The sequence below is a fragment of the Dasypus novemcinctus genome, chromosome 27 (assembly GCF_030445035.2).
Source record: "Dasypus novemcinctus isolate mDasNov1 chromosome 27, mDasNov1.1.hap2, whole genome shotgun sequence".
NCBI classification, from domain to species: Eukaryota; Metazoa; Chordata; class Mammalia; order Cingulata; family Dasypodidae; genus Dasypus; species Dasypus novemcinctus.
This window is the reverse complement of record NC_080699.1, coordinates 25477438-25503096: the sequence shown is the minus strand read 5'-3', so window position 1 is coordinate 25503096 and position 25659 is coordinate 25477438. Positions and strand designations below refer to the sequence as shown.

The following is a 25659-nucleotide window of genomic DNA, read 5'->3' as shown; positions in this document are numbered from 1 at the left end:
TTGCCCGGAGAGATCCTTTCGGGGCCCCGGGCGGAGGTGGGGGAGAGGCGGGCAGGAGCCGAGGCCAGGGAGCCCTCTGCGTCAGCTGCCGCTCACTGCGCCGCGCCAGTACCAGCCGCGACTCGCCCGCAGCTCCATGCCTGTTCCCGGCTCGACTCGTCCATCCTCGGAGAAGAGGCAGGTACGTGCCGCGCCACCTGTCGGAGATCGGGGAAGGGGGAGGCGGAGGTCAGCGCCGGCTTGAGGCTCGGAAAGTGAGGTGTCACCGACAGCCTCGGCGAAGAGGACCTGGAAATGGAGGGGGGGAGTCAGCGGCGCGGGGGGACTCCAGCTGCGGGCTCCAGTGGCGTGAGGGGGGCTGCCCGCTGCCACCCGGGGTGCCAGGAGGACCATCTGTGCGCTCATCAGTGTGTTCTAAGGAAACGCCGCTTCGGCGGGTCCGGGGCGCTGCGCCCTGCACGGTGCGTGCCCGAGCGCGGTGCTGGGCTGACCCCCGCCTCCCCACGTGTGCGTACCCCTCCTCTTCAAGCCCCGGGGGCTGTCTCTGGTCAAGTTTTGCCAAAGGAAAGGGGGCAGGGGGCAGCGATTAAGCCGAAGAGGAGAGTTTTCCACTAATCTCAAACCAGAAGGAAGCATCTTTGAAATTCCCACCAATCCCAAACCAGAATCAGGCATGCGAGTTCCCAGGGAAGGAAGTTACACTTCACCGCGGAGGGAACCCGGTTAACCCTCCCTAGCCCTCCTGAGTGAGCAGCCCCGGGCCTCCTGACCTGCCCGCTTGGAGAACGGGGCCGCGTGGGAGATTGTGGAAGAGGCATGGCTACGAAGTGTTCGTGGGACCTCGTGAAGCCGAGGAAGGGAGAGCGGGGCCGGGCGAGGGCGGGGCATCTCCCACTCCTCTGGTGCTGTCCATGCCAGGCTGGTGGCGCAGTGGGGCCTGGAGGGCGTCCCCTTGAGTGCATCATCAGAACCTGGGGCTGAGTCAGGACCTCTGCTGAGACGGGCGGAGGCACCGGCCGCGGGCACTCCCAGTCCTCAGGGAGTGCCATCGAGGACCGGGGAGCAAGACAAGTGCTCCAGGCCCGGGAGGCCGAGGACCCTGCCCCTTCCTCTTGCGACCCTGCCCAGCCCAGCTCTGCTGCCTCGGATCCTTGAAGGCTCCTACAGGTAGAGTAGAACCAGCCCGCAGTGGCCGGCCCTTCTCCAGGAGGCCTGGCGAAGGTACATTTGCTAGAGTTTTCTAGGCAAAGAGGGAAGCAGCCCAAGTAGACTTGGCCCTTCTCTGCTTGGTGGACGGGACATCCTGGGACTACGGCAAGCCTCGTTTGCCGTCCTGAGTTAGGGGACACGGACTCATTCAGAAGGCCTTGGGCAGTTCCCTGGCATCAGGATAGAGCCCTCCCCAAGGGGGAGGTAACCTAGAGTCCTTTTTCTCCCTAGGAACGTTCACCTGGCACGGAGCTACTACCACTACCACTAATTATAGTAATAAGTAATAGAATTCTATGTAACAATTATCGTTTATGAGCTCTACTATGTGCCAGGACATGTATAAATACTTAATTTAATCCTCACAGCTCTGCGAGGTTTTGTAGTAGTCATAGTATTCCTGGTTTGCAGATTAAATAACTGAGGTTCAGAGAGCCTAAGTGACTTGGCCTCTATCACTGTGCCAAAAAGAGAAAGAACTGGAATTTCAGCCAAGGCCTAGAAGAACATTATGCTAAAATAGAATTGGACGGAAAGCCTGCGACCTGGCCCTCTGTCTCCCTCTCGTTAGCTGTGTGTCCTTGGGCAAGTTGCTTTAGGTCTCTGGGCCCACAAAGCTTGCCGACGCCACCTCAAAAAACTAAAGGGGTCAGACTAGCACTGGGGCTCTTTGTTCTCGAATTCTGTGCCCAGCGCCCCCAGAGAATACTCGTTCTGTATCATTTTGCCTCAGATGCCACCCTGAGCCCTCTTCCCTCTCTCCATTTCTGTTTCCCCTTGAGTCTCCCTCTTCCACTTCATAGAGCCCCCTTCATGAGTCCTGGTAGGGGCTCCTTGCCTGGTCCTGGCCTGCCCCTCGCGGGCGGGCACACCTCTGCCCCTTTAATTCTCCCCGGGCTTGGAATGCAAGTGAGTTGCCGCTAGCCATGGCTGTGAGGTCAGATAAGATACTATATATATCAGTCGGTAACCTGAGCTGCGGATTACCCAGCCCCAGTCAGTCTCCGGCTTCCAGGCTCTTCACTGTGTTCCCTGCCCTGCTGGGGAAGGAGAAGCCCCCAGGTCCCATCCAGGGCCCCTGGACACAGGTCAGTAGCTGCCCCTTTGGCATCGGAGCTTCACAGGGCTGCCATCCAGAGACAGACGTCAGAGAGTTTGGGGTGAGCAAGGAGAGGTCGCCCTGCTGGGCTGGGGGGCTGCTGTGGGCCAGGCCATAGCCTCCGGAGATTGAGGACAGACAAAAAGTCAGGCCCTAGCAGAGGCAGGTGGGCTGGGACCCTCCCCTGGGGCGGAGGTCACCAAGAGAGTGCCTGGCCCGTAGTAGTTGGGAGAGAGTTTAAGGATACCAACCCTGCATGGAGGCCCGTTTCTTTGCCTTGTCCTGGAAGTGCAGAGATGGCCACCCCCAAACCAAGAGGCACCCTATAGACACACGGCCTGGGGCCCACCCACTTCTTCTCCACCAGTCAGGATTCCTGCCCTAATCTCCAATCTCTTTGTCTTGCTTCTTCCTTCCTCCAGCCCTTGGGGAACTGCTGGGAGATAGAGGCCCAAATTCCCTTGGCTGACCCCCCACCGAGGCAGGCAATAGGCTTAGGCACTAAGCCGGTGCGTCCCTGGGGGCCAGCCCCTGACAGTGGAGCTGCTGGAGACAGGCTGGAGGGGCCGGGCGGGGCCGAGGTGCGTGGGGCTCGAGAGGAAGAGACAGATCTCCCCCACCCCCCGCGCCACTCTGTCCCCTCCATCCTCCACACCTGCTGGGACATCCCTCAGCCCATCGCATTTGACTCCCTTGACTCGTGCCCAGACAGTGCAGCAGGTGACCCGGGCAGGGGAGCCAGGCAGCCTGGAGGGTGAGGAGGAGAGTGTCGATGGAGGGGGGCAGGGCCCCTCCCTCCGCCGTCCCCACCCTGCAGGCTCAGCACCTCAGTAGCGCCTGATTCCAATGAGGTTAGCAAGCAGCTTTGGGAAGCTCTGAGGTCACCCGCTGTGGACGTTCCCAAGCACCTGGAAGGACTGGCTGGCACTCCCCACTCACCTGTCCTGGGCACCTGGGTAGGAGGAAGGGGACTTTACCCTTGTTTGGGCAACCCGGTACTCTCCATCCAGGCCGTGGCAGGGTCTCAGGCCAGCATGCCTTCAACCCGGAGGCTCAAGGAGCCAGAGCAGACCCAGACCCAGAGAAGGTTGCTGGGACGTGGGGCACCACCTGCCCCTTGCCCCAGGGCCAGGAGTGCCTGGGATTCCTGGGCAGCAAGTCCCTCCCCTGGCTGGGCAGGTTGGGGAGGCCTTCACGTGAGCGACAGGAAATGACAGGGGCTGATGCAAGCGGGTTGGCGGCCCCAGGGAGCGGGGTTCATCTTACCCCCTGACTCACCTCATGGGGGCACCTGGGGGAGTGGGTCAAGCCATGGTGAGGAGAGGACTTTGGGGAGCATATCCCCCACCAGGCCCTGGGCAGGGGCCCTGGGCTAGGGCTGGCTGCCGGCGCCAGGGGACAGCAGGAGCGTGAAATGGAGGCCTGCTGGACCATCTCGCGGCCGATCAGTCTTGCTCTGGGGCTCAGGTTGCACCTGGCTTGGCTTACATTCGCCTGCAGTGGAAAATCCACGAGGCCGCTCCCACGGGAGTCAAGACCCTACTGCTGCCCGCACAGTGGGTGCCTGCAGTCCGCAGTGCCCCCGCAGCGCCCCCAGCGCAAGGAGAGGCCAGGGGTGTGGGAACTAGGGGCCCTGGCAGGCAGGCCCCTCCCCACCCAGCCTCAGGGTGACTGGACAGTCCACATACCGTCCTTTGAAACCTGTCTCTTCCCTTATCTGTAAATGGGCATCATACCAGCACCTACTGCTTGGAGCTTCTGTGAGGATCCAGGGAATTAATGCACGGTGTCCCAAAAGCCTCTGTGCAGGTGTAAGTGTTAATAACTTCAGAAAGAGAAATGCGAAAATCGTCCCCGAAAACCTTCCCATGACAGTGTATTTCAGTTTCTTGAATGTTTATTTTGTTTTTGTGAATTTTGAATCTAAGATTTTTCATTTCATTTCAATGTAAGTGATTAAACCTTCAGAGGGTGATGTTTGTAAGTCTGAGGCCTTGATCCTCCTGGAATAATTCAAGCTCAGAACTGCACTCAGACTCCTGGGACCCGGTTAGAGGAAGGGCTCTTAGAAGAGCGCCAGGTGCTGGGCGAGGGCCCTGCCTGGGCATTGAGGCAGATGAGAAGGCGGGGCGGAAATGCTCGTGACGTCTCAGCACCAGGCCCTGGCCAGGGGCGCTGGCTGCGTGGCCAGGGCTCGGCTCCCGTGTCGCGGCAGAAAGCGGAGTCCTTTGTCAGACAGGAATGCTGCACCTCCCCAGAGGGGAAACTGAGCAAAGCACTGGGGAATGTCGGGCAGAGGAGAGCCGGGGTGCCTCGGCGGAGACGGCCGGAGGAGGCCTGGCGGGTGGACTGCCCCCAGTGTGCCGGGCACCTGGGGAGGCGCGGTGTGGGGCCGCATGCCCATACTTGCCTGCTCAAGGAAAACAGTGAGAGGAGCCCGGCAGCGGGGCCCCTCGCTGGGCGGTGGGGGGGGGCCAGGGCATCCCAGCCAATCGGCTCACCTCCCACTGCCCATGAAAGGGCCATTCAGTGCAGCGCGTTCCCGTGGCAACCGGGAGACTCGCGGCCATGTGAGTGCCCCGTCCTGTCCCTGTCTTGTGCAGCAGGGCTCCGGCCAGGGCTCCCGCCCACTCGCCCGCCCGTGGTGCGCTCTGCGGCCTCCAGGGACGGTCGTGCCAGGTAATGCCAAGGGGCGCCAACCCAAGCGGTCTTTTCAGCTGGACTCTTCTCAAGAGTGAAACTCGGGGTTTGGGAGCGGGATTAGGCATGCCCTAAGCCTGAGTCGGCGGGAGACAGGGGAGCACTCAGATTCAGGGCTGAGAGGCAGCTGCCAGGGGGTGTCAGGCATGGCATGACTCCCCGGGGGCTGCTGGGGGGCGGGCGAGGCCTGCCAGTTGCCTGCCAGATTGGAGCCAACAGGAAAGCCAGGATTTAGGACCTCTGCTGGGATTTAGGAGTTCTGCTGGGATTCAGTGGGCCAGAAGCTGTGGCTCCACCCCCAGCCCCCAACCCTTCCCAGGGCTCTCTGTCCCTCTCCACTGTACCTTGTTTGACCCCAGCCCTTCTGCGTCATCGGCAGGGCCGGGAGAGGTCACAGGCTTGGGGCACTGCCTCCTGCAGAATACCAATTCCCTGAGAGCCTTGGGGGGTGGGGGGTGGGTAAGGAAAGAGGTAGGAGGAGCCATGAGCTCAAGCCGAGGGCGGGGCAGGGGCGGGGCAGGGGCACGTGTCTCTGATTGGCTGCCGGGTGTCCTGGACCCAGCTCTGGGGACCGCGGAGTCTCAGACTTTGAATTATTGATGGAGTTCTCCAAAGCGAAACAGAGCAGCCTCATCCCGTGGCCTCTGTGTGTCTCCCCTCTTCCCCCCGCCCCCCAAACTTCACTTTCTCCCTTCTTTGTTCTTCTAAAAGCTAATCCAATGGGAGGAAAGCTTGGGGTTTCCCTCTAATCCTGAAAGGATCTTCCCCCAGTTACCTTTTCTAGAAAGGGGTGAAGGCTGGGCTGGAGGGGGAAGCAGAGTGGGCAAGGGAGTGTACGTGAAGGGTAGGGGGGTCCCCAAACCAGGCAGGAAACTGGTGGCCAGTCAGCATGGACCTGGCCTTTCTGAGGCCAGCTCATTCTAAGAAGTGCCGGGGGTCTCTGGCAAGGCCAAGAATTTCCGTTCCGGGCCTATATGGAGACTGTCACCTGCTAATGTCCCACCCCTGCACCCACCTGTGGACCAGGTTTCTAGTGCCCTCTGACAGGCTCTCAGCATTTAGGGCTTGGCATCTCCTCCCCTCTGTCCTGATGGGCTGGGTGGCCAGCCAAAGGCAGGCTGTGGCCGCCCAAGCCAGTGTCTGCTGAGCGGGTAGGTGTCTGCCCACTGCCTGCTGATCTCACCAGGGCTGGAGGGCGGGGGAGCCTGGCACCCAGGGTGCAGTCAGAGGCCGGCCAGCAGGGAGCCAGCCAGCCTGACATTACTACAGACACCACGGGAGGAGCCGGCTGCCCGGCAGGGACTGGGCAGGGGATAATAGCCACTGTCGTTGCTCAGCACTTTCTCGTGTTATTATCTCATTTATTCCTCACAACAACCCGGTGAAGGAGGTATCATTATAATGATTATTATACTCGTTTTACGGGTGAGGAAAACAAGGCCAGAAGAAGTTAAAGGACTAGAGCAAAATCTGCCAGCTGGTCGGTTGCAGGGCTGAGTTAAAACCAGGGTCTGCATATGCCAGTCTAGCTTTTTCCAGTAGCTCTGTCCCCCCAGGTCTCCTCCCACCAAGAGCCCCTGGTGGCCTTCAGGGAAGGGGGTCTGGTCCTACTGGAACCCTCCCGGTGCTTTGCTCCTCTCCCAAGCACATTTGCCCCTCCACCTCCCTGGTAGAGCAAGGCTGCACTTTTAGGGTGATGGAGGGACTCTGGGGGCCCTCAACCGAGCTTCAGTTTGATGGGGAGGGGTGATTCAAGGTAAAGTAGAAAGAGCCCTGGACTGGACATCAGAAAGACCTGGAGTCCAGGCCTGGCCCTGCTCCTGGGTGACCTCGGGCAAATGACATTGGATTTCTCACCTGTACATCAAAGGGGTTACAATGCTTGATCTCTTGGGGCCTCCTACGCTCCACGTTCATAGATCCTGTGCTCCTTCCCCAGACCCCACCCAGCCAGCAGCAGGGATGGGGCCGGGGCACGCTGCCTGCAGTGCAGGATTTAGGCCTCTAGGGGGCCCCCTTTGCACAAGCCAGGTGTCTCCTTGAGCACTTGGGGAGGGATATCTGCCCGGCAAGCCTGGGTTGCCCCAGAGCCCTAATCCTACTTAGAGCAGAAGGCTTCGCTCAGCGAGGGAGGGGGGTTCTGCTGCATAAGCTCCCCCCACCACGGGAGCAGGCAGCAGGTGCTCTGTGTCCCAGGAAGTTCAAGCTCCCCCTTGCCCCATGCTCTCCTCCACCACCCCTCCCAGTTAGGTCCTCTCATGCGCCCCCTTCTCCTCACAAGGGATCTGACCAAATGACCCTAAGGTCGTTCCAACTCAGGGGACCTGTGACTCCAAAAAGACCCCTGCTCTCCTCGCCAGAGACCTCAGGCACCAAGAGGGAGCAGGTCTTAACTCCTGAAATGTCAGTGTTTTCAGTCCAGAGCCTAAGCTGGGAGGAGCTGAGGAGAGGAACCTGCTGAGATCTGGATGGCCTCCTGTGCTGGCTTGGAGGGCGGCGGAGGTGGGGCAGCCCCTGCCTGGTTTGGGTGCTGGAGGCGAGTCCTCGAAGGATGAGCTGGGAGCGCTTTCCCCATGTGGCTTCCCTTGCACGCACACACTGAGGGTGGCCACACCACGGGGCCCTTGTGCCTGCAGGCATGTGTGCGCATGACAACACAAGTGTGTGCACGCAGACGCAAGTGTGTGCACACAGACGCGTGTGTGCCTATCCCAGCAACAGGACAGACGTGGTCCCTGGTTGAGACCTCGCTTCTGGCCCAGCTGGGGACGGAGAGCAGGTCCAGCAGGAGCCTGGCACCTGGCAGGCCCTTTGACAACTGGTCTCCTTGTCTTGCAGCCCATGAGGCTCCCAGTCCCCTCTGAGTGCCGCCCTGAAGGATGTCCCAGCTCTCCTCCACCCTGAAGCGCTACACAGAGTCGGCCCGCTACACGGATGCCCCTTACGCCAAATCGGGCTATGGCACCTACACCCCCTCCTCCTACGGGGCCAACCTGGCCGCCTCCTTCCTGGAGAGGGAGAAGCTGGGTTTCAAGCCGGGGCCCCCCACCACCTTCCTCACCCGTCCACGTACCTACGGGCCGTCCTCCATCCTGGACTATGACCGCGGCCGCCCCCTGCTGAGAGCTGAAATCGGGGGTGCTAGGCGGGCCGAGAGCCAGACCCGGGGCTCCGAGCGGCCTTCGGGGAGTGGACTCAGCGGAGGCAGCGGATTCCCTTACGGAGTGACCAGCAGCACCCTGGGCTACCTGCCTGTGAGTGCCCGTGACCAGGGCGCCACCCTCACCCAGAAGAAGTCCAACAGCCAATCAGACCTGGCCCGGGATTTCTCCAGCCTCCGGACCTCAGAGAGCTACCGGATAGATCCCGGGGGCCTGGGCCGGAGCCCCATGCTGGCGCGCACGCGCAAGGAGCTGTGTGCCCTGCAGGGGCTCTACCAGGCGGCCAGCCGCTCCGAGTACCTGGCCGACTACCTGGAGAACTACGGTCGCAAGGGCAGCGCCCCTCAGGTGCCCACCCAGGGCCCTCCCTCCCGAGTCCCTGAAGTCCTCAGCCCCACCTACCGACCCAGCGGCCGCTACACTCTGTGGGAGAAGGGCAAGGGCCAGGGCCCGGGCTCCAGCCGCTCCAGCTCCCCAGGGCGAGACACCATGGTGAGTTTACCCCTTGGGGACTCGGGGGGTGGGCTGGGGAGGCAGCCACTGAGGTAGAAGAGCCAGGGCAAGGGAAGGATGCCTGGAGAGGGAGGTCACGTCCAGACGTCTGGTGCCCTCATGGGTCAGTGGCAGGGCCTTTCCCACTCTCCCTAGGCACCCACTTCGGGACTTGTGCACTCGGGCTCTGTCCAGCAATGCTCTTGGGAATACTGAGCTCCCACCCTCCACCACCAGGATTGCATTTCTCCCCCCATTCGGGCTTTTCCTCCCCATCCCAGAGACCTAGCTTATTATTATGTGGGCACAAGGCATCAGGGAAGGAGAACCTCCGACTGACACACCTGGCTCAGGACAGCAGTTCTTATCCAATGCCTTTGCAGAAAATGGTAGAGAAATTTTTGTCTAGGGTCTCGGGAATGCAATACCTACCTGGGCTGGAATGAGGGCAGAGATTCCACTGCATGCAGATTGAGGGCTGGCCTGGCCTCACTGGCACCTTACCTGCCCTTCTGGGACACTCTGCATTTTCTGGGATTGCAAGTGGGTGGCAAGCTCCCAGAGGATGAGAAAGAAAGCTTGTCTCTGTGTCCCTCACCATGTGCCTAGCACAACATGGAACTCAACTGACCTGCTGATTACATGGACGGATGGATGGGTGGATGGATAGATGGATGGGTGGATGGATGGGTATATGGATGGATGGGTGGATGGGTGGATGGATAGATGGATGGGTGGATGGATGGATGGGTGGATGGGTGGGTGGGTGGATGGATGGGTGGATGGATGGATGGGTATATGGATGGATGGGTGGATGGGTGGATGGATGGGTGGATGGGTGGATGGATGGATGGGTATATGGATGGATGGGTGGATGGGCGGATGGATAGATGGATGGGTGGATGGATGGATGGGTATATGGATGGATGGGTGGATGGGTGGATGGATAGATGGATGGGTGGATGGATGGGTATATGGATGGATGGGTGGATGGGTGGATGGATAGATGGATGGGTGGATGGATGGATGGATGGATGGATGGGTGGATGGGTGGGTGGGTGGATGGATGGGTGGATGGATGGGTATATGGATGGATGGGTGGATGGGTGGATGGATAGATGGATGGGTGGATGGATGGATGGGTATATGGATGGATGGGTGGATGGGCGGATGGATAGATGGATGGGTGGATGGATGGGTATATGGATGGATGGGTGGATGGGTGGATGGATAGATGGATGGGTGGATGGATGGATGGGTATATGGATGGATGGGTGGATGGGCGGATGGATAGATGGATGGGTGGATGGATGGATGGGTATATGGATGGATGGGTGGATGGGCGGATGGATAGATGGATGGATGGATGGATGGGTATATGGATGGATGGGTGGATGGGTGGATGGATAGATGGATGGGTGGATGGATGGGTGGATGTGTGGATGGATAGATGGATGGGTGGATGGGTGGATGGATAGATGGATGGGTGGATGGATGGGTGGATGTGTGGATGGATAGATGGATGGGTGGATGGGTGGATGGATGGATGGGTGGATGAGTGGGTGGGTGGATGGGTGGATGGATGGATGGGTGGATGGGTGGGTGGGTGGATGGATGGACAGTTGGACAGACAGACGGATAGACAGGTGGGTGGGCAAACACATGGGCAAGAGGATTGGGTGGTGTGTCTCCTCCATTCCCTTCCATACCCTTCCCCTACTCCTAGGGCATTTGCCTTTTGGAAACAACATGGTGCCAAAGCAGGAAATACTGCTTAAGGGGCTTGTCCGGACAGATAGCGCAGGGCTTCAGGCAGGGCATGGGTCATAGACCTGGAAGCTGGTCATGACTAAATGTGCCAAGAGAACAACTGTAATAACGTTACTTAGCGAGTCTTGGCCTTGCTGGGCCTTTTGTGAAGTGCCACGGTGGCTCCCAGAACACGCAGACCCCGACAAGGCAGTGGGGGCTAGCGCTGGCTAGAGGAATGGGCGAATGCGCATGTGTCACGACAGCTGGCACGGGAGAGAATTACATGCTCTCAGAGGGCCGTGCGCTGTGCTCAGGCGGAGGACGGTTTCGTTTCGCTGTGTCTGGTGCTGCTCATCCTAGGGCACCAGGAGAGGGTGGCACTTGGTGGCGAGGCCTGGGTCCTGGAGGCCTCCCCCCTACTCAGAAGAGAAAGATTCTTTGTGGGAGGCTGTGCTCTCCAAGTGGAGTCTGCAGACTGCCTGCCTCAGAAGCACCTGCAGGGCTTAACAACTGCAGGACCTGGGCCCCACCTAGACCCCCAGAATCCAACTGGCTAGGGATGGAGCCTGGGAACCTACGCCCTCTTCCCCAGCCCCGCCACTCTGCACGGCTGAGGCTTCCTCTTGCCTGCAGGCCCGTTGTGGAGAAGACTGCTGGGCAAGTCCATTCCGACAGCCTCAGCCTCCTCCCACCCAAGCACATCATGCCCTCTCTGGAGTCCGACCCCCCCAACCTTTCCATAGGGGACACCCTGGCCCCAGCCCCACCCTGCTGTGGGCCAGGGTAAGGGGAGCAGTGCCATTCTGAGAGAGAGCAAACCCAGGAGGGAACCCGCGGGCAAAGTCCTCCACGCCACCACCCTCCTTCCATCCAGAAGCCACTCACAGCCCTTGCTTAAAGCACCAGTCACACCCCGACAACTGAGCAAGGGTTCTACTCTGAGCTCACGCCCCAGAAAACACTGCCAACTGGGAAAGGCCCCTAGAGAGCAAGGGGGTACCCTCATCTAACTCACCGTTTCTCAGCCCTCTCCTGCTCCTGTCCTAGAGCTGATTGCCTCTCGCGGGGCTGAGAACCATCCCTTCTTTGCAGCCCTCCATTGGGGGATCTTACCTTCTCATTCATTCATTTACGGCACTCACTTACGAGCAGTATAACCTCAGATGAGTTCCTTAGCTTCTGAGTCAGTTTCCTTCTCTGTAAAATGATAGTTACTGGGAGGAATTAGAAGGTAATGCATGTGAAGGTGCCGGCACGCCCTGGGTCCTCAGTCAGTGCTCGTCCTCCTCTTTTTGTTTGTTTTTGTTCTTGTTTTTTTACTCTTTAGCGTTGGTCCTCCTTGAGCTCTCCCAGGTGCTTTGGGAGGCAAGAGATGTGTGAGCCAAGGTCCCTGCCCTTGGTGCATTCACAGTTAATTTGTGGAAATAAGTTCTTCAGTAGTTGCCAGGGGGTTTTGAGCAGCCAGAGGTGGCAGGGAAGGGCGTGTCTGAGGCCGGGACAGGCTGCCCGTGACCCTGGGAGGAACAGTTTTCCTCTTTAACCTTGGACACCTACTATCTGAACTGTACTTCCTCATCTATAAAAGTAATGATGGGGGAGTGCATGAAGCTCAAGTGTTGAGCGCCTGCTCCCCGGGTACGAGGTCCCGGGTTCGAGCCTCAGTACCTCCTAAAAACAAACAAACCATCAACTCTCATTGGAGAGTGGAATTAGCTCCATGGTTAAGCGCCTGTTTCCCATGTACCAGGTCCGCGGGGAGGGTCCACCCCCACCCTGTGGGAGGGACAAAGCCCATCTAATACGGGCTGACTCCTGCAGACTTAAAGCTCAACTGACGTTTTGAACATAACATTTTGTGGGATCTATTCATCTTTTTTAAAAAGACAATTAAAAAAGCCAGGGTTCACAAATGGAAAAAAAAAAAAAAAAAAACACCTCACCTGACGTTCATAAAGGGACGTCAGAAGCAGGCCCGGCCAGGGAGAACAGTTCTACCCAGACTCAAGTCCCCTCATTAGTAGCAACAGCCAACACACACTTGGAATAACAGACTCAGCTGAGCGTGAGTAAAGAACTGGGGGGGGGGGGGGGCGTCATGAATACTGAACAAACCCCCACCTCGCTTGCATGAGCACCAACAAAATGCCAGTCCACGAAGGGTGCAGCTCAGCACTGAGATCACGAGAGCGTGCCCTGCGCCTCCACCCCCAGCGTGAAATGCAGATAAGAGAAGAGGGACGTGATGGTCCAGAACCTGAACGGGGAAAAGCTTTCACTACCCCGCGCAGCACCCGGCCCCCGTCATCTCCCCCACGCCGCCCCTCCCCTCTTGTTCCCGAGCCTATGGAAGGACAAGCTGTTCTCGCTGAGCCCTGCCAGGGCTGCGCTTGAACCCTGCAATCCTTCCTAATCCTCCTCCGCTCCACCCCCTCCAGCTGCTCCCTCCCCGGCCCTGGCATTCTGCCTGCAGGCCTCAGCCCTGCCCTGCCCAGGCCACCCTCTTCCCTCCCAAGAAGAGTCAGGAGTTGGCCCGGGTCCCTCCGGAACAGTCACCAGGCTGGGGCACCTGCTCCTCACAGGCACAGCCGGGGACTGAAGCTCAGTCTCGGGCAGGGCTCCTCCCCCCACCCCCAGGGTCCCTCCGCTCCCCTGCCCCCTGCCCTGGGATCTGTTTCTAGGAGTAAAGGGTCTGGGAAGCCAGAGTTCCTGGGTCCTAATTGCCACTGGGGCTGCTGACTCATCTCCCAAGGCCGTGGGCTCCAGCTGTTCAGGGACAGGAAGATTATATAAGCTGAGGTCACGTGATTTTCCTCTTGGGTGGGACTTTGAACTTGAAGGCTGCCCCGTAGAGACTGCAAGTTGAAGATAGCGGGGGTCCCCCTGGAGCTCCTGGGTGAAAAGCCCCACCTTCCTTCGTTTCTGGTCCCCTGCCTTCTCAAGCTCCTTGCTCCGCCGTGTTGGAATGCATCTTTGCTGGCCTGTATGTCCACCCTGGGGCCTGGCCGCCATCCCCAGGGCCACCCCTAGGGCTCACTCAGCCACCCAGGGCTGTTGCGCTGCCTGAGGGTCCCATGTGTTGGCAGAGTGGGAAGGTCACTCAGAGGGGACCTCATGGCAGAGGGGCCCCAGGGCTGGAGCAGGACAATCTGCTGAGAAAGCAAGGGCCATTGACGTGTGGTTGGTCATGAGACACGGAGGGCTCCATCCCTTAAAGACGCCTGGCCGCTGGCCGTGGTGCTGCGGTACCCAGGCTCGATTTCTCAATCGGTGCCCAGCACCCTCCTCCCTGCCGCCCCCCACCCCCCAACACACACCTCCTCTCGGGATGTCTTCAGGAGTTAATGGTGCTGGGGGGTAGGGCTAAGCAATACAGAAGTTAAATCAAGCCTGGAAAAATGTTCCTTGCCCCTGGGGGAGCCGCTCCACTGACCACTGGCTTCGGAAATGAACATCATGTTCAGAGCCCAGAGCTGCACACGTGGCCCCTGGCACCCTCTCCCCTGGATGGAGGCGTGAAACTGGTAACCCTGAAGCAAGCAGGGGGAGTGTGGGGACTCTGGAACCCAGCTGGTCCAGACCAGACTGCCAAGGGCACAGAGGAGAGCAGAGCTGATGCGGCACAGCAGAGCTCCCTGCAGCCTCCCGCCACGGGGCACACCTGCGGGCAGAAAGCCAGGGCCAGCCCAGCCCCTAACACTTCATCCCAGGCTCCTCCAGTCTGTCGGTCAGTCGGGCCACCAGTCTGTCTCTTCAGGGGTAGCGGCAAGCACATGCCAGGAACCCAAACCCTGCATCGAGCAGCCAATTAAGATCTGAACCAAGTGGGATCCTGGCAGAAGCTTGAATTTATTTACACTCCATCTCGTGCCAGGAAGGATGTGAGGTGAGGACAAGGACTGGCCCCCGGCCCCCGGGAGGCTGGCCGAGCCCAGGGTCTGAGAAGGGGCCGTCTCGGCTCGTGAATCAGCCCAGCTCTGCGTATATTTGAGGCACAGAATCACAGAGCCAGAGCCAGGGTCAGATGCCAGAAGTTAGCAGTGGCAGTGGGGAGAAAGGGTCTCACAGGGGGCTTGGCTTGCAGGAATGAGCCACGGGTCTTGGTTGGCCCAGCCCTCCAAGTGTCCTGCAGGCGTCGGGCCTTCTCCGTAAGACAGTCCTCCATGAACTCTGTCCCCTCACCCCGGCTTCTCCAAGACCTCCCAAGCCAGAGCTTTCCCCGTGTGGGCCTCCCTGTTGCCGGCCATCCTTCTAACCTTCTGCATCCCAGGAAAGGGGAGGGTGAGTCCTGGCAGAGTGCCAGTTGTCCTGGAGTGGAAGTGGCCAGATTACTGGGTTTCAGTCTTGGGGACACCAGCCAAATGCTGCACTGGGAGATCACCTTCCAGCAGCATGCCCCCCAATATGTTGGTTCAAAACAAAACCTGACACACCCTCCCTCTGAGGCGTGGTGGGACTCCCAAGATTCCCAGCACAGCCTGGTGGGCCCTCTAGAAGGATTTATTCAGCACCTCTGAGAGGACCCACAGCCCTGCCCCGGAGGGATTTCCAATACAAGGCACAGTCAAGACGAGCCCTGCGCAATCTAAGAATTTTTTCAAACATCTTAGAAGCAAACACTTGTGAAAACAAAGAGATAAGCACATTACGATAAATTAATACAGCATAAATTAAATGTTGGTAGTCTGGGGGAATGCAGTAATGGGGTGTTTCAAGCTGGGTGGCGTTAATTAGAGAAGGCTGTGTGGAAAAGCGGAATTTACAAGGAGATTGGCGGAAAGCAGGAAGGGCATTCCAGAATTTCCTAATTAAAAGCACGGGTTGTGCTGTAAGACAAGTCTGGGTTGAAAGCCCCACAGTCATTTACAAGCTCTGCGGTCTTGGCAAGTCGTTGGGCCTTCCCAGATTTAAGGTTCTTCATCTGTGAAATAGAGGTAATAGTAGCTGCGTCATTGAATTATTATGGAAATTAACTGGGATATAGATAGGTACATATATATTTATCTTTTTAGCCCAGCCTGGCATTTAATAATTTATCAGTGCTAGTTTGGTCGGTGGCAGGGGTTAGGGAAGAGCGAGGGTAGTGAGAAGGGAGCGAGCCTGCAGCCAGCCGGACAGAGTGACCTGAGGCTCTGGACGGGATGCAAAAGGCAGGTGCGGGGTCATTTCAGGGCACGAGGGCAAGCACTGCTGCAGAATGGCTGGCAAGAGGGAAACCTGGAGAAAACCAGGCTGTGAGTTTGGTCAGACTCTGGGCAAGGGAGGTCACTTAACATCAGCCCTCACATACCACCAGACCCGCCGCCCTGGCCCCCTGCCCCTACCCGCTGCTCCCACCACCACTGCCCTCTGCACCTGGGCCGCTGCCCTGTCGGCTCGTTCTCAGCATGGTTGCCGTGGTTGGGTGGCCCAGGGCACAGCCCATACAAGCGTCCCCACTCCTTCCCCATGTGGCTGTGTCGTGTGCACGGTGTGCCAGTGCATGTGGGGGGAGCTCGCCCAGGGGGACAGAAGGAGCCCGCAGATGAGTAACAGCACAGGCTGCTGCCTCCCAGAGTATTTTTAAATGCTAAAAATACTGGCTAAAAATAGCCAGCAAGCTCCAAACAAGAGACTTTCTCTAGGCAGATTCCTGTGGAGCCCCAAAGGAGAGGGGAGTGGAGCATCAGAAGTAAAATTCAAAGACCCCTGGCCCTCGGCATAGGTGCCCTTAGGGTCAGGGTATAATTCACCCACATGCGCTGAGCACCTGTTTTCACTCTTTCTGTTAACTTTCTCCCCACCTCCCAAAAACAAGTCAAAATTTGAGAATCTGCGAGAGATGGAGTTGGGTAATTGGTTAGAAAAGGCCGGAAAAACGTGCTTTCCTGGAGCCAAAAAGGATGGCTGACCTACTGTACCTTACAAAATAGGAGCAGAGTCTCTAGATAAAGGAGGGCTGGAGTAAAGACCGGGGCACGGAGGGGAGCTTATTCCGAGTACCCGGAAATCTATCTTCTTCGACTGGGTCCCTGGGCGCCCACGGACTGCGGACGCTGGTCTTCCACGGGGACCAAGTCCCCCCATTCTATACAAAACTTGGTGCGCACGTGCGTTTTCCCTGGAAGAGGCTACAGAGCTTTCGTTGGGTTCCCAGAATGGTCCGCAGCCCCCCAAAAGTTAGATATCGCAGGTTGCCCTACTGACACTTGGCCTTGGGGATGTCTTGTGCGGCCCCCAATGGCGACTCCCCTCCCCGCCTCCCCGCCAGTCCCATCCCTGAGGTCGGTCCGGGTGTCGGGGTGCTGGGGCCCGGAGGCCGGGGGGTCTGGGATCGGGGTCCGGAGGCCGAGGTCTCGGGGCTGGGGGCCGGGGATCTGGGGTTGGGGGTCTCGGGGCCGGGGGTCAGGGTCTGGGGGGCCGGGGATCTGGGGTCGGGGGTCTCAGTGCCGGGGGTCGGGGTCTGGGAGCCGGGAATCTGAGGGTGGGGGGCTCGGAGCCGGGGGCTGGGGCCGGGGGCCGGGGGCGCAGCCTCGCTCCTGCCCGCGTGCCGGCGCCCGGGGCGGGGCTGGAGCGCTGGCCCCGCCCCGGCGCGACGTCACGGGCCGCGGCGCCCGCGCGGCTGCCAGTCGGCGGGAGCGCAGGAGCCGGGGCCGGGGCGGTTGGCGGCGCGCGGCGGGAGGTTGAGGCGAGCGGGTGTCGCGAGCCCCGGAGCAGCGCCCGCGGCGGTTTACGGCCGGGCGCCGCGGCCCGGGACCTGTGGCGGCGTCGCCGGCCTCGGCGTCCGGGCAGTGGACCCGCGCGGGGACCCCCCGCGCCCCCTTGGCCGACGTTAGGCGTGGGGCCGAGCCCGCCGCCCGCCCCCCAGCATGCGCACCTCGTACACCGTGACCCTGCCCGAGGAGCCCCCCGCCGCCCCCTTCCCCGCCCTCGCCAAGGAGCTGCGGCCGCGCTCCCCCCTCTCCCCGTCCCTGCTACTCTCCACCTTCGTGGGGCTCCTGCTCAACAAAGCCAAGGTACGCGGGGCCCTGTTCCGGGACCCCCTCTCCAGGGCCTGGGCACCCGTCTCCTCCCCGGGACGCCCCCCCACCCCCACCCCCGCCGGCCGCGCGCCCCTCGGCCGCCCGGGACCGAGTCTTCCCCGCCCCCACCCATCCTCTCCCAGGGTCTCCCGGCAAGGAATGCCCCCTCCCCAGGTGATCCCACGCTTACTCGCAGCCCCCTCCCCTCGTTGATTCCCAGCCCCTGAATCCCCAGGGACCCCTTCCCCTCCCTCCTTCCTCCCCTCCCTCTCTCGCGACCGGGCACCAGGTGGCTCCTGGGCTCCTCATTCCTGGCACTATCAGGACAGGTGCAGGAAAGCGTAACCTTGACTAGGGAAACGCTGTTCCCGGTAGCTAGGACTCCTCCGGGGCCAAATCCCCGCGAGAAGGAGAGTCAGAGAGGGGCCGTCTCCCCCCACACACACTGTTCCCCAGGCCCCCCCCCCCCCCCCCCCCCCCGGTAGTCTGTCCCCGGTGTCCTTGGACCCCGTGAAGAGCAGAGAAGTTGCAGACAGGTGACAGAGCCACTCCCCTGCCCTTCCTCCCCTCTCCAGTTCTGCTAATGAAGTAGCCACCCCCGAGCACTGCAGGGGCTGAAGGCTGGGCACTGCCCCCGTGGGCAGGGGAGAAGGGGCCGGGGCTTGGCAGGTCTTATGTAAGAGGCAGCAGCTCCCCCGTTGGCAGTGTGTGCACCTGCCCGTGCCAGGGCCACCCCGGGCTCCTTGGCTGCAGCTGGCCCTCAGGGCTCAGGTGAAGGCACAGGGAAGCCCTTTACCGGAGACTTGAGCGTAAAGACACAGGCCTCCATCAGCCTTTCCTAGGGCACCATCCAGAGGTGCCGCCGCGGCATTAAGCCTCGGGGGGCTCTTCCTGAGGCCCCTGCTCCCTACCAGGGCGAATGCTGCCCGGTGACTGACGGGGGAGTGGTGACTGCTTGCTCCTGAGTCTCAATTAGGTGCACTGATGGTTTCATCTGGAGGAAGCTCCTGGTCACAAGGCAGCTCTTTGCACAGGAGCGCCAACGTGGCTGGAGCCGGTTTCTTCCATCCCAGGGAGAGGCTGGCCGCCCAGGGTCTCTCCCGGCTCGACCAGCTCTGACCTCTCCCTGTGAGCCCCCGGGGTAGGATTGTTTTCCCTATAAGAAAGGTCACTCCTGGGACATTTTGTTCCTCTCTGGAATGGAAAGCGCAGACTTTCCCTGGAGCTCCTGATTTCCTATGCATGGCAGAGGAATATCTGACCGGGTATGGAGCGGCCATGTCCCCCAGCCTCACCCCCCACTCCTGCCCCCTGACTCCTGCTTTCTCCCCAGAGCGCCTAGGAATTGGCAGGTGGGTTTGTGCTCGGGAAATGTCAGACCCAGGCATGACCCCCACTCTAAACACAGAAAGTAGCAAGGGGTCCTAGTTATGCCTTCAAGGAGCCTCCCCAGCTCCCCGCCCCCAGGCCGGTAGGAGGGTTAAAGCTTCGAAGCGTGACCGTGGGCAGTGACCGGTTCTCGACATCCCTCTGCTGGAGCATCAGTGTCTCTTTAGAACCCCAGAGCGCCGCAGGAGAAAGATGGCGCCCGTGTCCCACCCTCACCAGCGCACGTTGTCTCAGCCGAGGGCCCACTCGTGGGCACTGATGTGTCACCAGGGGAAGAATGCGTTCCTCCCACGGCCTGCTCAGACAGATGTGTGCGAGGCACAGGGAGTGAGAACTAATGAAGCATGGCCCAAAAGAGGACTAAGAACACAGATTCTGTAGTGGGCAGGCCTGGGGCTCTGGTTCTAAATGGGCAGCACAGGGACATCTGCTGTTTGGTTGGTCTGGGGTGGGGACCTCACCAGCTCTACCCAAAACTGCTGATGAGGTCTTGGTCCCAGGGATTGTCTCTGTTGGGGCCCTCTTACTGGAGCATCAGGGTTTAGCCTTTCAGAAAGGTAAGGTTCAAATTGTGCTTTGGGGCCACATATTAGCAGCCCTGACCGTCCCTCAAGGTGTTTATGCCCTACCTGCTGCCAGTAGGCTCTCCTCTCTCACTGCAGGTATAGAGCAGGGCTCCTTTCTGGGTATAGTTTTCTTCTGCACCTGTTAGCGTTGGACTGGTGACTGGCAGGAGAGGGATCCTCTTCCTTGTGGGGCCAGCAAGGCACTCCTGGAGAAGAGCCCTTCCTCGGCCTGCTCCTCCTGCCTGCCTTGAACTGACAGCCTCACGGGCTTTGAGCTGCTGACAGCCTGTAAGGCTGTCAGCACACGCCATGAGTAATTTTAGCTGCGTTATTTCAGGCTCCTGTTCTGATTGGGGTTGAGCTGGCCCCACGCATGCCCCAACCAGTGTTGCTCCACAGTTGCCTGCTCCTGGGTCCCTTCCCTGAAAAGAGGGGGTGGCAGGCTCGTCTCCAGACTGCTGCTTTAGCCTGGTGAGTCCTTTGGTTTTCGGACTCCTTGGAGGGATGCCCAGGATTGTTCGAGAGACCTTGACAAAGAGTCCTCAGAGTCCTCAGCCGCACACCTGTGCTCTTCCCAACCCCCTCACCAGCCTCCACAGTACGGACCAGAGCAGGGTGACACCTTCAACCAGGCGCTCCCCCCTTCGTGGCCACAATCTGCCATCACAAGGATTCCCAGCCAGGGGCCAGTCAGTGTGTTGAAACTTGAGCCAGGCAGGGAGGATTCTCCCAGCCTTTAATCAGCCCTCAGGAGCCGAGCTCAGGGAGAAGGAATTCCACCTGTCTCTGGCAGTTTGGCAGACTTGAGTTGAACCAAACTGAAGATCTGAACTTTGTTGCCGTGCACTGCCACTTTTCAAGACCTTCTTGAAGTGCCTATTGTGGCAGCTCCTTGCTATGTTGGACATCTAGGGGTACAAATCGAGGTAACTTGAGATAGTGCCTGAATTTGGGACTTGAAATTTCCTGGAGTAGCCAGGAGACAAATATGTCCCCAAATATAGGAATTCCGTGTCTCTGGTCTCAACTGTGGCAGAGAATGAAGTGTAATATAAGGATGGGGTGGGGGTGAGGGTGAATGCTGAGCCAATAAAAGAAAGCAAAGCCAGAATTATATTTTTGTGCATGTCAGACGCGATGGGCATCCCTCAGCCCTCTTGTCCTGCAAGGTGGGAGAGAGGGGACTATGTGCAGCCTGCTGCTCCTGGCTCCAGGGGGCAAGGACGCAGCAGAGCCTAGCGGGGGCCCAGCCTCTCTGTCCTCAGCCTTACAAGCCCTGTGTTCTCTGCTTCCAGAATTCTAAGAGTGCCCAGGGTCTGGCTGGTCTTCGAAACCTTGGGAACACGGTGAGTTCTTCGCAGCCTGCTTCTCTCCCGGAGTTTCCCGAGACAGTCCACCCAGAGTCCCCTCCTGGCTCTGCTGACCCCCTGGCCTCTAGGCCAGTCGGTACCTGTCCTTCCTAGCTGCTGTTTCACACAGCTGTTGGACCCTGCCTCGCCCCCGCCCCCAGAAGGAGGTGTCCTCTTAACTGTCGGCTCAGGTGCTTTCCTGGATCCTTCTCCTCAGGGACATCTATCACACCCACCCGCTGCTGTCCAACTCACCCACACCCTTTTGCACACCTCTATAGTAAATAATGGGCTCTGTCACCTGTGCCGTAGCGGGAAGCTGCCTCACTTTACCCCTTTCACCTCTGAAAGGAGGAACTCGGGGCTGTGGGAGGATTCATTTCTGGGGAACAAATGAGCCAGAGGAATGTGGGTACGAAGGGAACAGAGGTGTCCGACAGGGGTCTTGCCTCCCCGCTGACTCCCGGACTGTCCCCCGCAGTGCTTCATGAACTCGATCCTGCAGTGCCTGAGCAACACCCGGGAGCTGAGAGATTACTGCCTGCAGAGGCTCTACGTGCGGGACCTCAGCCACGGCAGCAGCGCGCACACGGCCCTCATGGAAGGTGAGGGCCGCCAGGCGCTGGTCCCCCCCCCCCACCCCGCCCGACACGTTTCCCACCTGCCTCTGCTGGTGGGGTGCTCTGTACTCATATCTCCCAGCTTGTTGCTTTGGCTCCTTTTTGTTGGGATTCTAGCGTCAGGGTTTCTTCTAGAAAAGGCCTCCCCCTCTTTTCCCAATAGAGTTTGCAAAACTAATCCAGACCCTATGGACTTCCTCCCCCAACGACGTGGTGAGCCCTTCTGAGTTCAAGACCCAGATCCAGAGATACGCGCCGCGCTTCGTGGGCTACAAGTGAGGGCCTGGCAGCGAGGGCCTCGCCCCGGGGCGGGGGGCGGGCGGCAGGTTCTCAGGCAGGGGGTTTGCTCACGCGTTTCTTGGGGCTCAGTCAGCAGGATGCTCAGGAGTTCCTTCGCTTTCTCCTCGACGGGCTCCACAGCGAGGTGAACCGAGTAGCCGTGAGGCCCAAGCCCAGCCCCGAGAACCTCGATCACCTTCCGTACGTGAGAGGGGTGTGGTGGGGGGTGCCAGGCTTTTGTGAAATTGAGGGCTTCTTTTTTAACCTACCCCTTTGGGGAGAATAAGCTTCGCTTTCAAATACTAAGGCTCTAGATCGATAGGCTGGTAAACCGAGCATGGTTTAAGCTCTGACCCCGTTGTCTTCCGCTCTCTGGTTCCCAGGGATGATGAGAAAGGGCGACAGATGTGGAGGAGATATCTAGAGCGGGAGGACAGTCGGATTGGGGGTAAGTGCGCGGGTGGGGCTGTCGGGCATGCCTCCTTGCACCGTGACCCGCCTTTGCCTGAGCAGAGCATGGAAAGCCCGAAGAGCCAGTGTCCTGCGGAACCTGTTTCTGCCCAGTGTCCGCCAGCCTGAGGGAGGAGCCGAGAGGACGCTGAGCAGAAGAGCGCAGGCTCCGCGCGTCACGGTTAAGCTTCTGTGTGCCCCTCTCCTCCCCAGACCTCTTCGTCGGGCAGCTAAAGAGCTCCTTGACGTGCACCGACTGCGGTTACTGTTCCACAGTGTTTGATCCCTTCTGGGACCTCTCCCTGCCCATCGCTAAGGTACACACCCTGTGGCCCCACTTTTTTTTTTTAAAAAGATTTATTTATTTCTCTCCCCTTCCCCCACCCCCCTGCCCCAGTTGTCTGTTCTCTGTGTCTATTTGCTGCATCTTCTTTGTCCGCTTCTGTTGTTGTCAGCGGCACAGGAATCTGTTTCTTTTTGTTGCGTCATCTTGCCACGTCAGCTCTCTGTGTGTGCGGTGCCATTCTTGGGCAGGCTGCACTTTCACACTGGGCAGCTCTCCTTACGGGTGCACTCCTTGCTCGGAGGGCTCCCCTACGCGGGGGACACCCCTGCGTGACACAGCACTCCTTGTGCGCATCAGCACTGCGCATGGGTCAGCTCTACACGGGTCAAGGAGGCCTGGGGTTTGAACCACGGACCTCCAATGTGGTAGACAAACGCCCTAACCAGTGGGCCAAGTCCACTTCCCTGGACCTGCTTTTGAAACCCCTGCTTTTACCCTTTCCTGCTGTTGACCTCAGCCCTTTGCCTTTTTCTCTTCCAGCGAGGTTACCCTGAGGTGACGTTAATGGACTGCATGAGGCTCTTCACCAAAGAGGATGTGCTTGATGGAGATGAAAAGCCAGTACGTCACTCTTGCAGCAGCAGCGAGGGGCCTTGCCTGGGAAGTGGCTGGACTCGGGCCCGGTCAGCCTCTGCCACAGGTCCTTTCTAACTGCGCCCGTCCTGTCTTTCAGACGTGCTGTCACTGCCGAGCCAGAAAACGGTGTATAAAGAAGTTTTCCATCCAGAGGTTCCCAAAGATCTTGGTGCTCCGTATCCTTCAGGGCCGTCAGGGTGAGGGTGACAGGCTGGGGACAGACGAACCGTGGCAGGCGTGCCTCCTGCTGTCGGTTCGCGGCTTCCTCGGCAGCGCTGCTGCCCGCGGGACTCTGGCCTCCCTGGCTGGGCTCTGCCCTCACCGCCTGCCCGTCCTTGACTCGTGTCAACCCCAGACCTGAAGCGGTTCTCAGAATCCAGGATACGAACCAGCAAGCTCACAACATTTGTGAATTTCCCACTAAGAGACCTGGACTTGAGAGAATTTGCCTCAGAAAACACCAGTGAGTATGGGGAAGAACCCACGGCACAGGTGGAGGCCAAGCGGGGAGGGAGGCCAGGACGCCTGGAGGCTGGGTGGGGCCGGTCCCCAGGGCTTGCCACCTCACACTTCCTCCTCAGACCACGCCGTTTACAACCTGTACGCTGTGTCCAATCACTCGGGCACCACCATGGGCGGCCACTACACAGCCTACTGCCGGAGCCCGGTGACGGGAGAGTGGCACACTTTCAACGACTCCAGGTGAGAGCGAGCGCTTGGGCAGGGCCCCAGCCGCCAGGCCCCCCCGTCCCACACCCGTCAGCCTGGCTTCCGCCCTGGCTGGATAGGACAGGTCAGGGCCAAAAGCCACGTGCCTGAGCCTGCCACTGGTCAGTCAGAAGATTCTCCAAAGGCCACAGCAGAGGTTGGCCCTGGGCGGGGAGCCCGCAGGCGCCCTCAGCCCTCGGCTCTGGGTCCCCGCGGCCACCCAGCGGGGCGCTGACTTCTCCCCGCTCTCTCCACAGCGTCTCACCCATGTCCCCCAGCCAAGTACGCACCAGCGACGCCTACTTGCTCTTCTACGAGTTGGCCAGCCCGCCCTCCCGCATGTAGCTGCCAGGAGCCGCGGCCCTTCCTCCCCTCCCCGCGGCGGCCCCACACCCTGAGTTTTTTAAAAAGAAAAGAGGAAAAAAAAAAACAAAAACCTGACAAATGAGAGAGAAATAAACTAAAATAAAGCTGCCGAGCAGCAGTTGGTGCAGCCTGGTCAGGGTCTGGGGCGAGGAGCCAGGTGCTCCCGGGCCGCGGCCCAGCGGGGACAACGGACAGGACACGGGACCCGAGCCGCACCGCGCTCCTTGGCGCCTCCTGCTTTCGTTCTTTGAGCTTGTGGTTTTCTCCGTGTGTGATAAACAACAGCCGGCTGCAGCGAGAAGGGCCTGGCGCGCCCGCGCCTCGGGGAGGACAGCGCCCTCTGGAGCCCGCCGGGAGCACCGCCGCCGGGCCCTGCGCTGCCCACCCCGCGCCCAGCTCGCGGGTCCGGAGCCAGGAAAACCCTCCAGCCAAGAGCCCTCTTAACGCTGCTAACTCCAGGGGCACAGACTAGGGGACATCTCTGAAACAAGCTCTTCTGGGTTTTCAATAGCCCACCCTTTTTTTTTTTTTTTAATTATTGTTAATACCATAACTAAAGTGTTCCGACCAGAGATGCTCTCCTTCACACCTCTTCAAGCTGGGATGTCGTGCTGGTCGTTTGTTTTTTTTTCAGTTCTTCAAATACAGCTTTTCTAAGGCTAGCCCCAGTGGTGCTAGGTGGGTGTTGGCCAGGCCCCCCAGCGCAGCCACAGCAGACCTGGGATCTGACAAGATTTTTTCTTAAACATTTTGGATGGAATCTAGTTGCCTCCAAGAATTGTGCCTTATAGTGTTTGGGACCAGGGGGTAACTGCCCCTCCCTGAAATAATCCCTCAGCCTCTTCCCTTTTCCTCAGTGTCATGTTCAAACCTGCTGGGGGAGGTAGGGGTCATCCCGTCAAGCCCCTGCCTCAGGTTCCGCTGTAGTGAGGGGAAGAGGAACAAAGGTCAAGGGAGACTTCCCGTGATAGTGTGTTAGGCCCACCCACCTCTCTAGCCCGTCCCTGGTCTGCTCAGCCGTGTGAAGGATAGCACAAGCCCCCTTTCCCTAGGGCTGCTCCCCTTTAATTTATTCCCTCTTAACATCCTTCCTGCTCCCTCACCCCCCGCCCCTGCCGTCTCAGCCTCCTAGACACAGGCCCTCTGGACCGAGTTTCTCAGGGACACCCACAGAGCCCCTCAGCTCCCCTCGGCATTGGTCTTCGGCCCCCCCCCGGGAACCAGAGCCTGGGTGTGTGGGGACATCTTGCCTCAGTCGTGTGATTCCCATGGGCTTGCTTTTGCCCTCGGTAGATGGACAAAGCCGCTGTCCCCGAGGTTAAAGCCGTTCAGCGCCGAGGCGTGGAGCTCTGTGCTGCTCTGCACACGCACCTGGCTGGGCCCGGCTGGGGCATCTTGGAGCTTGGAGGGTCGCAGTGCTCCTGGGAGGAGGCCTCGGAGAAGGACAACCCAGGTTTAGTTGGCCTGACACCCTCTCCAGGGCAGACCTGTGAACCTGAGCCGAAGGGCTGCTGGACACTTGTTTACTGTGTAAGCAAGAGTAGAAGAATGTTTGATGGACAGTGGAAACTTGTACAGAATAAACAGTAGCTTTGAGAA

The 25659-nt window shown here is 59.5% G+C and overlaps 1 protein-coding gene across 3 annotated transcripts; it reads left to right on the top strand.

Annotated features, from left to right (window-relative positions):
• The first annotated feature begins 39 nt into the window (after nt 1–39).
• On the top strand, nt 40–25659 carry USP2 (ubiquitin specific peptidase 2). 3 transcript variants are annotated; one of them, XM_004456256.5, is made up of 13 exons: nt 40–181; nt 7847–8661; nt 20662–20712; nt 21197–21320; nt 21499–21610; nt 21705–21815; nt 21998–22062; nt 22278–22381; nt 22891–22971; nt 23084–23162; nt 23342–23449; nt 23568–23688; nt 23952–25659. In XM_004456256.5, exons 2-13 carry the CDS (start codon nt 7888–7890, stop codon nt 24037–24039), a joined length of 1818 nt encoding a protein of 605 aa, XP_004456313.1. In that variant the 5' UTR covers nt 40–181; nt 7847–7887; the 3' UTR covers nt 24040–25659. The 3 variants fall into 3 exon arrangements, with proteins under 3 accessions (XP_004456313.1, XP_058145310.1, XP_058145309.1); XM_058289327.1 differs by lacking the exon at nt 40–181 and adding an exon at nt 2206–2297; XM_058289326.1 differs by lacking the exon at nt 40–181 and adding an exon at nt 4906–4987.

Bases quoted from the DNA above. Each gene is read 5' to 3' on its own strand.
- USP2 (XM_004456256.5), top strand. From the start codon at position 7,888: ATGTCCCAGCTCTCCTCCACCCTGAAGCGCTACACAGAGTCGGCCCGC. The intron at 21,321-21,498 runs GTGAGGGCCGCC...TTTTCCCAATAG, and splicing joins GCACACGGCCCTCATGGAAG to AGTTTGCAAAACTAATCCAG. The intron at 23,450-23,567 runs GTGAGTATGGGG...CTTCCTCCTCAG, and splicing joins ATTTGCCTCAGAAAACACCA to ACCACGCCGTTTACAACCTG.